This window comes from Polistes canadensis, unplaced genomic scaffold (genome assembly GCF_001313835.1).
Source record: "Polistes canadensis isolate GaletaPanama2010 unplaced genomic scaffold, ASM131383v1 scaffold_2, whole genome shotgun sequence".
NCBI classification, from domain to species: Eukaryota; Metazoa; Arthropoda; class Insecta; order Hymenoptera; family Vespidae; genus Polistes; species Polistes canadensis.
Window position 1 is genome coordinate 493,195 of NW_014569549.1, and position 10,451 is coordinate 503,645.

Consider the following 10,451-nt stretch of genomic DNA (forward strand, 5'->3'; position numbering starts at 1 on the left):
CATAAAATAACTTTATTTTTTTTTTTATTTTTTTTTTTATATTTTAATTCATATCTTGTTTCATTAATATTAATTTAATTGTATAATTTAATTGAACGTTTAATCGTACGCGGCTCAACAAAATATTTTCCATACGACGAACAGAATTTTTCTACAATTTTACTTGTCGGGGAAATAAAATTTACAATAAAATGCAACCACCTATATATATATTTATATGGATGTTCATCTTTTTCGGTGTACCTCTTTCAATTAAACTATGTTATAATATTACTATATATATATATATGTCCGTAAGTTAGTGTATGTTCATGTAGAAGAAAAATATTTGCGAAAGGATATTTTTTACAAAAACGTACGCGCGCTGACCACTACTTTTATTATGTAAATATGTATGTACGTATACACAACCAGCATTTCATGACAAATCACGATAATTTAATTCCTTGGTTCAATGCGTCGAGGATTTTGAAACTTCTACGAATGTGTTATATTTTATTTTGTACATTACAAATATATATATATATATATATATATACCTCTTTTATTTATATTAAATAATCGCTGTAAATAATATTATTACGATCGAATACAACACGCAGCTATTTACTTTTCTTCGTTCCGATCCTAAACGTTTTTTGATTCGTTAGATCGATCTTTAACGTCGATTATATATGGTAGCTTTTTTTTTTTTATTTTTTTTATTTTTTCTTCTATAATCGTCGAGATCATAATAATCTCTTCAATTTCCTATAACGATTAATTCCATTTAATCGCGTTAATTTTTTTTAAACATGTTTGCTTCGTGTTACTTTCTTTCTTTTTATGTCTTCCTTCATTTTTATGTACCCCGAAATTCAATTTTCGGACGTTGTTATCATCGTCTTAACAATGTGATAATAAAATAAGAACAATAATAATAATTAATAATAATAATATATAATAATAATGATAATATATATAGAAAATTTATCGACGCTCGATGTGAAACTAATTTATGTGACTTTGTCAATAAAAAAAAAATAATAAAAAAAAGAAAGAAGAGTAAAAAGAGAGCCTACATCGTTCAAAGTGAGATCCGTTTGTTCCTCAACGACAACAAAAAGCAACAATCTTCCTTTATTTTTTGTCATTAGATACATCACGATTCCGATTATTCTCCAAAACATACATTTTTCCTCAATCCACGTTGTCGAGTTGATATTAGTTTTAATATTTGACATTTAAAAAAATACGTTCTTAAAATATTAAGTTTACTTTTTTCGATATTTTACACAATTAAGTACAATGCGTTTCGTAGAATTCGAATTTTAAGTAAACAAATGCAAAATTAATCGCCAATTACTTATACTTTCGTTTTTCTTACGAACGAAGTGTTTCTTCACAAACCTCTTGGAGACGCCATTTTTTCGCGTTGTAGTAAATTTGCAACGAAAAAAGAAAATTAGAATCCAAATAAATAATACGCGCATTGTGATCATAATTTGTATAATTTTACAGATTGAGGTGAGCAATAATGATGGCGGATTGTCTAAAAAAAATATTTGCGAAAGCCATTACTATAATGGCGTGTATCGTTTAACAAAATGACAACCATGAAATTCAGTATAATGGCGTAGAAAAGGTACGTAAGAGGTTAGTATTTTGTTTGACTATGATCACAAATGTGAATTTTCGTAAAATGGCGGTCGAACGGATGCCAATCTCGGAAGTTCCATCGTCGTATTAACGCGTTGATCTTCGTCATTGGTGAACGTACGATTATCGTAGCCATTTTGGTCCTCGACGTTCTTCACTTGTTTTACCGGTCCGTCCATCATAAATGTCGTTAGAAGAAACATGATGGAACCTTAAAAAAAATATTCACTTTAAAGATAAGCGCCAATAATGATGTCTCTTTTTTTCCTTTTTATTTTCTTTCTATCGAAATTATCGAAATTATCGAAATAAAAATCAGATCGATCACGTAAATACATACTTATACCGTAAAAACCAGCGTAGAAAATGTAAAGAGCTTCCCGGTAACCGATAGCCATTCTGGTTGGTTCAACGAGTATCGGTAAATTACCACCGATATTGTTCATTACGAAAAGAAATACTCCTATCGTTGTAGATCTCAAATTCAACGGAACAATTTCCACGACTATTGCGAAAACAATACCGAACCACATCTCAGCTGAAAGAAATAAAAATTAATGTTAACGTTTAAACGCGTATTATTTATAATTGATTATTACTCAAAGTAATACGTTAATTGCAACGCCATATTTGTTTGATAGTCTCAACAAGAGAACAATAGAAAAATTTTCTAATAAGATATATAAAATATTGTAATTAACATTTATAATTTATATACAATGCATTATTTAATTCACAGTATGCTGTAATTAGTTTTTATGTTGAATATGTTTTCAATTATCGGTATTCATTATATTTGAGTAATTCCGGTTAACTGTTGACCAATATGGTGGAGAACGTGTTAAGATTGCTGAACAATAAGGGTGAATGATTATAAGTAAACGATTTTACCGAAGAAATAAGAAATCCCGAGGGACAGCATAGCATAACGTGGTTCAAAGTAAACCGATCCAAATGCTGGCGGGGTTGCTATTAATTGGCTTATTGCCAAAACCGCAACACGCGATCTGATTCCCATTTTTGCGACGAATTTATCACTGACCACACCACCAACTACGACCCCGATGCTGCCAATTACAATTGTCACTGCAAAGAGCCACCAACCAAGATCGTGATCCGGGAAATAGTCACGATAATAAAGATCACAATTGTAAGCAAAACACATGCCACCTAAAACAAAATCGTATTCACTCTTTTTTTTTATTATCATTTCTTCTTTAGAATATATTCATAGAAAAAAATAAGCAAACAAAACTTATAATGTTTATATTGTTTGTTTTACCGCAATGTCTGATGCTAGCTGCAAGACATAAAAGTATAATTCGTGGTTGGGAAATAACTTTCCAAACAGAAATTTGTTTATCTTTGGTTTTATCGCTTTCTTCGCCAATAGTTTTTCTTTCTGGTTCAGTTAATGTCAAACCGGTAAGAATTGCTATAATTATACCGACAATTCCAGCACCGTAATAACATACTCTCCATCCCTGATTAAATATGTGTGATCGATTATTAAATGTTAATATTTAATGATTTATTTTTCATTTAAACACTTACCAGATTCCATGCATTTAAAGATGGAACGTATCGACCAACCGGAAAGGCAATACCATAACCACCGTAAATACCCCAATTAAAAATGGACATGACCAGACCACGTTGTTTTTCAGGAAACCAATCGGAAATGAGACCGGTTGATAATGGATTGCATCCTGCTTCCCTGTTTGTTCATTTAAATATTTGTTTATTAATATATTTCATTTCTATATGGGACGTTCAATTAACGCGAATTCTAAATAGTATTATTAATTAATAAAGCACGTTTTAATTACAAATACTATATGTTATGAATACGTGGTGCAACGTTAAAAAGTAAGATTATCTCGTATGATAAAACAGATCTCATGATTGAACAACTTGGGTAATTCGCTTACGAATTTCAATGTGCAATATCGTGGGGACGAGATTAAACGAATTTGTAATTAAAAATATGTAAGAGATAGATCAATGATTTAAAAATAATATTTAGAAAATAAATCGATTCAACTTACCCAGCAGCAAGGACCATTCGAAGGACAACTAGATGCCAATATTCTTTTACAGCTCCCATCAAAACGATCGCCAAACTAAATACTAAAGTGCAAATTGCTAACAATCTGACTCTGCCACACAATAAATAATATTATTTTGATTATTTATTTATATAAACACGCACAAATATATTGTTTTGTAATCTTACGATAAAAAATAATGTAATTACCTATTGAATCGATCAGCAGCTATGCCCAAAAGGACTCCTACCACTGTATAAACGGCAATGAAACTTGGTCCTGCCAAGATTTGATAATCCAAACCGAGGCCATTGTAATTCCATTCGCAATACGAGGAACCGTTCAATTCTAAGGATTGGCAACTGCAAAACATTTATTGAAATATAATATTTTGGATTTTTTGTTCAAAATTCCGCGTCGCGTATTTCAAATTGATGCATCCTAAATTATTCTTATCGCAAACACTATGATCAAAAATTGCTTACTTATTGAATCTTTGATTTACATTAATAACAATAATGCAATATAATATTGAATATATCGTCGTAAAAATTTGTATCGAAAAATTGTTTAATTCTTTGTTAATTGCGTAAAAATGTATAGCCCTATTTTATCTCAAGCGCTACGAATTAAATTCAATAATCATGAAATTAGTTCTTTCGTATTAAAAATAAACGTTTACGTTTCCAGTTTAAAGTGACTCACTTGGTGGCGTAATTTACTATTCTATAAACGTATGTTTAATCATGTGTGACTATAAAGTTCAATGTAAGTAATATTGCAGATTAAATAGTATATTACACGGAACACCTAATTACAAAAGCATTGTTAAACGTAAACGTAAAAGAAAATAATTTATTGTATTTCAAATATATCTTTTTTGTCAATCGACCCAACTTACTAGGTTTCATTATGTGCCTTTTCGCATCTAACCGGAAGTTCTATGAGCGAGAGAGTTGTGGAATTCAATTGACAGGAAATATCGCCATAATGCAAATCTTCAGCTGTTGCCTTGCTCGTAACCCCTTTTTAAAGGAATAACAAAAGTAATCATAAAAAAAAATTTAAAGAGAGAAAAATCTATTCAATATTTTATTATTGGATTGATCTCGAACGTAATTTATTTTGTTGTTTGTTTTGTTTAAAAAAAGAAATAGATACAAAATAGAAAAAATATTTACCGATCACATAATGTCCTAATTCACCGAGAACGTATCCAACCGAGACTACGGCCAAGGCGTAAGGTTTATATAAAAATTTCAACTTTTGTAATGCCGTGCTGAACATTCTTACCCTAAAAAATAACACATCTTAAGGATAATAAATTTATCAATTATGTATGATTTTATATAGATATTCTAATAACTTAACGATTATCTATTATATAAATTATCTTAACCATTGAAATTTGTGTCTCGTGTGATTTCAGATAATCTAAATAATACGAATATATAAATCGGTAAATCAGTCTTTTCAAATTGTAAAATAAACAAATATACATATACAGTCCTCCTAATTTAAATTCCAACAAGTTAGGCTCAAAACTTTTCAACCCACCTATGATTTAATTTTTTTATAATTACTTTTTTTGTACGAAAAAGTTAACTGTAAAATAATAATTTATTTTTCCATAAAAAAAAAAAACATGAAACGATTTGATATACGAAGTCTTTTGTGACTCATTGTACATTAAAAAAAAAAAAAAGGATACATAGTACGATACGATAATTTGACGATATTATATTACTTGTTTACGAAGTTGTAATAAGCGGCTTGTAAGGGTTTTTTCTTATTGAGTACCCATATAAAGATAAATTATTACTATTATTATTATTATTATTATCATTATTATTATTATTATTATTATTATTACAAGTTGTTTTTTTATATTTCGTAATTGTTTTGGTATAATGGAAAATCTCGTACGCGAGATGGAAAGGTTGTAGCGAGGATACGATGATAAAAAAAAAAAAATTTGACGATATTATATTTGTTAACGAACTAGTAATGATCAGGTTTGTAAAATGGACGTAATAGTAGGGGTCGTTTTCTGAAACGACACGTGGAACCTTCGTTAGGTCGATTGTTATATATTATTAGTTTAACCGATATTTTTCTAAGATACTTGTTTCAATTCTTAATAGAAACGAAAATATGTAACGTAACACCGATGATATTGTTTGCTAATATAAGATTTTATCAAATGTCATTGATAATCGATTCTTTGACGATTGAGTTGTTTAAAAAACATGTTATGGTTAAATAAATTGAATGAAAGAATTAACCAAATAGGAACGTTAAGATGTTTGCGTTAAAAAAAACATTTACAATTAGATCTAAATCAAACTTTTCCAAATTATTACAAAAGATTTTGCTTATTGTTATTTTCATTATTTTTTTTTTTTTCTTGTAACATTTATAAGATAATAAAAGACACGTGTTGTAATGAATCGTCTAATATTCAGAGAGATGATCGAAACGGATAAAAAAAATATAAGTGGATAAAAGAATATCACATATAATAAATGCAAATAACAATAGAGTGATTTATCTTATCAAGTAATTTGATAAATATTGCTGTTGCGTTATTACGAAGAACAATATTTCAAATTATTTCATATTTTAATATCTATATCGTATATATTTTCCTGCGTAATTCGTATATCGTGAATGAGTCGAAAAGTTTTCGGTCAAATTGTATTTAGAAACCATTTTTTTCTTCCCACTTTTGGACGTAACCTCAAAAATTTGGAAAATAATGGACTAAACATCCTCGCAATTTTGTGACTTTCATTTTTCAATTATTAATTATCAAAACATCTTGTAATAATAATAATAATTTAATTATCAATATTCTTGTCCAAACAATATATTAATATATAAGTTTCAAAGGGAGTAAAAGACAGTTAATAAATTTGATGAACAATTTTAAATAATAATAATAAATTAATAATAATAATCTATTTATGGTACTCAATGGGAACCACGAAATTCACGGTATAATGAACATTCCTAATGATAAAGTAATTATCAGCCCCATTCGGGAAAATAATTAAATTCTTTTCAAACATGGACACAAGAAAGAGAAAATCAAATTTATTATCAAACGATTCATTAACGTGGAATAAAAAGAAAGACAATGATAGATAGAATTATCATTATGTTCTCAACAATAAAGATTGTTGGGAATCACCGTTTACGGTCTTTTTCTTTTTTTTTTTTTTTGAACAAAGATGGACGTTCATCGTTATAAGATTTGTTTCTTTATGGTTTTTAATTTACGATGATTCCTTTTTTAAATTTAACGATCATTTTCTTCTCTTCTTCTTCTTCAGTTTCCTATTAAGACTTATGTTAATGATTTAAAAATTTTCTGAGAAAATGATAAACATATTTTTCTTAGATGGAAAATCGAAATGACCTCCGTAATGTATGTAGGTTAATGCGGTAACATCAGAAATATCCAATATTACAAGTAGGAGGACACGCTCGTGTAATTATCTTTACTAACATTGTCTCGAATAAAAATTTTCGTTTCGCAAATTAATTGACTAATGTTCCCATTATTATTATTATTATTATTATTAATATTCTCGAGTATTAAATAAAAGGAAAGAGAAAAAAAATGGAACCCTAAATAATCGGTGCAGGATATTCGTAACCTAAAGAAGTATCCGAGTGCAATCAGTTTGAAGATGTCCGGACACTCGGAGACACGTTTATGCTGACCTTGAACCAAAATCGGTGAAACGGAACGGAAGTGATAGTCTTTTTTTTTCTCTTTCTTTTTTTTCTAAGTCAGCTTGATTTTAATATTTTCTTTAGTATGTTGTATAATATGTTTGTTTGTTTTTTACATGGACATAAATTTTCTTACGGATTTTTAACGGAGGAAAAAATGTGTGTGTTGAGAAAATGAATTACATTATAATCAACTATTGTCGGGACTTTAGTTATTCGAAATAAATTACACAGAGACACCTGAATGAAATTTAAAATGTAAATCAATTGGTCAGAGTCTTACGTAGTAATTATATGACAATGCCAATTTGTGTATTATCTTTGATCAATCGAAAAAGGAGATACCTCTCCTCTTGTAAAGATGCCTAACTACGAAAATCTTCGAATAAAAGATTTTTATCGAAGGATTTATGTAAATTGTGTGTGAATAATGAAACATGTTCTATACGGTCGGTGGAACATGCGTTGTTTGTTAGTCGTTATAACGTTATTAAAGTATCAATACTAACCGTTAATAATACTCACTAACTTGCTTTTTTTTTCTTATTTATTTATTTGCATTTTTAGTATTCAACGAACGGTACGAAATATATTGCAACTTCATTTAAATGCATATTTTAAATAATTCCGTAATCATTTAACCGGTTATTTCTCTCCGTTCTTTTTATAATAGTCGTCAAGTGATCAATAAGAAAATAGAATTATAAACAAATTAAATATGCACAGTCGAAAAATATAATCAAACTTTGAGCAAAGTATCACGTACTTGTTTATGTTTTAGCTTTTATTCATTCGCACGTGTTTAATTAAACACCTAATTTAACATTTGCAATCGAAAACATTATGCGCCAGGCAAATTTAACAAAATATTTCGATATTTTTTCAACCGAAAACATTAATTCGAGTTATCGTAAAATTAACGAAAATAAAAGAGTATCATAATTAAATAAAATATACATGGTGAAAAAATAATCATTAGGCCGAGTAACACGCGTTTATGGTATCTACCTTTTACGTGTTCGCACGTGCTCGATTAAACGAATCATTTTTCTTTTTTTTTTATTATTTTGTCTTCTTCTTTTTCTTCTCTTTCCTTTTTTTTTTTTCTCATCGTTTGCAACTATTAAGAAACGTTATGCACCTTATTAATCTTCATTGTGCAAACTAACCAAGCATTCGCGTGCTCGTCACGTGACGTCGATTATTCGAGCACGCTTCTTTTTCTTCTTCTTTTTTTAATTTCTAACTCTTTCTAGGAAAAAACTTTAAAGTGACTCGGATCGTTAAATAAAGTGGGCGACTCGTAAGAAATTATTATGACGCTTATAGAGACGTAACGGATAATAAAACATTGTCTTTTCTTTTTTTTTTATTTTTTTTTTTTTTTTGCTTTGTCTAATTATACGATCATTTAACGAATAAAAACACCGAATTTAATTGTTTTTACAATAGAAATAATATTATTTCAAACGCGATGCGCGACATTGGTATTGGAATTTCTTCGAATATCATTCAATAAAAAAAATCTCAATGACAATTTAAAAAACTATAAATAAATATCTCCGAGTAAAAAAAGAAAAAGAAAAGAATAACAGCTATTTCACAATGTAAAAAACTGTGTTGAAATGATCGAATAGTTTTTCATTCAGATTTTATAATATCAACTTGTCAATTAAAATGGCACAAACGCATTGATACGTTTTGAATGAAAATTAAGAATAAATATTTTTATATAACGTCACACTCTATATATACATATATAGTATATCGTGCATTTATAATTAATTCTATGCAATCGATTGAATAAAATGCTAATAAATTATTTATTCGCTCTTTTATAAACATTTGATAAATAAATTTATTGTATAATAAAAAGAAAAAAAAACGCCCGTCTTATATTTTATTATTTAAATTTCTAACGACGACGACGAGATTTATCAATGCGTTTTCCGATTCTCTCGTACACGTTTGAAATATTTTTATTGAACGGGAATGGGGTAGGGAAACGGGGGGAATAAAATGTTCAAAGGTAATAAAAATAGAAAGAAAAAAAAGGGAAGTAATATAAATTCGTATTTACTATCGCGCAACGTTACTTTTTTTTTTATATGACAATTTATTATCATCATTATTATTATTATTATTTTTATCATAGTTCATGACCGATTTTTTCGTTATACGTTAACGTAAAAAGTCAAGGCAAGTTGGAGAACGTATCCTGCATGAACGATCGTGCATAGACATAGAGGTGGTAGAAAGAGAGAAAAAAAAAAGAAAAGAAAAAACAGTTGCTTAGAGTACGTAGGAGTACACACGATGCACGTCGAAGGAATCTCGTTCGAATAAATAATAATTTATCTGTTCATTGAGACACAAATAATACGTACGATGTGAACAAAAATCTTTGAATTAAAAATTTGGGAAAACAAAAGAGTTTGCGATAAAATTTCTTTTTTTTTCTTTTTGAGGGGGGAGGGAGTTTCTTCTTCGGACAAACTCAATGCAATTTTCGCATTGTGAGTATTGAAACGGATATGTAAAAAAAACGATTTCGATTAAAAATATATATAAAAATAAACGCGATTTTGAAATGAGATAAACAAAATACGTCATTATTTTTCAGATTTTATATTTCTTCGATATCGAAATAACGTTGTGTTTCTATATTGATCCTCAAAACTTTTCAACTTTATCAAAATTACTTTTATCGTATCGTTTCGTAGAAAAATTTTTCGTTTCTCTAGAAAAAAAAAAAGAAAAAATATTGTACAAATCTTACAGAATATTATCCTTCTTTATTTTGTATCATAATTTTTAGCGAGCAATGAGTAATGAGTTTTTGATCCCAAAAAAATTCATCATTATTAATTTTAAACGTTACAAAACGTTGAAACGAAAAGAAAAGTAACAAATATTTTCAACTTCAATCCAAATATTTTCTTAACCATAATAGATAAACGGGCGATTGTCAATATATAAAATATATAGTCATATATATATATATATATATATATATAAGTTTGT

The 10,451-nt window shown here is 28.3% G+C and overlaps 1 protein-coding gene across 2 annotated transcripts in view; it reads right to left on the reverse strand.

Annotated features, from left to right (window-relative positions):
• Positions 1-1,651: 1,651 nt before the first annotated feature.
• The window catches only part of LOC106784727 (probable glucarate transporter), a 12,208-nt gene continuing 3,408 nt past the window's right edge, over positions 1,652-10,451 (reverse strand). For both annotated transcript variants that reach the window (XM_014744565.1, XM_014744575.1), the window contains exons 2-10: positions 4,868-4,980; positions 4,588-4,711; positions 3,896-4,048; positions 3,687-3,797; positions 3,193-3,355; positions 2,921-3,122; positions 2,530-2,808; positions 1,979-2,176; positions 1,652-1,849 (exon numbers count right to left, since the gene is read on the reverse strand). In XM_014744565.1, the coding sequence (XP_014600051.1) occupies positions 1,659-1,849; positions 1,979-2,176; positions 2,530-2,808; positions 2,921-3,122; positions 3,193-3,355; positions 3,687-3,797; positions 3,896-4,048; positions 4,588-4,711; positions 4,868-4,973 (1,527 nt within the window). In that variant the 5' untranslated portion in view covers positions 4,974-4,980 and the 3' untranslated portion in view covers positions 1,652-1,658. The remainder of the gene's footprint in view (positions 1,850-1,978; positions 2,177-2,529; positions 2,809-2,920; positions 3,123-3,192; positions 3,356-3,686; positions 3,798-3,895; positions 4,049-4,587; positions 4,712-4,867; positions 4,981-10,451) is intronic.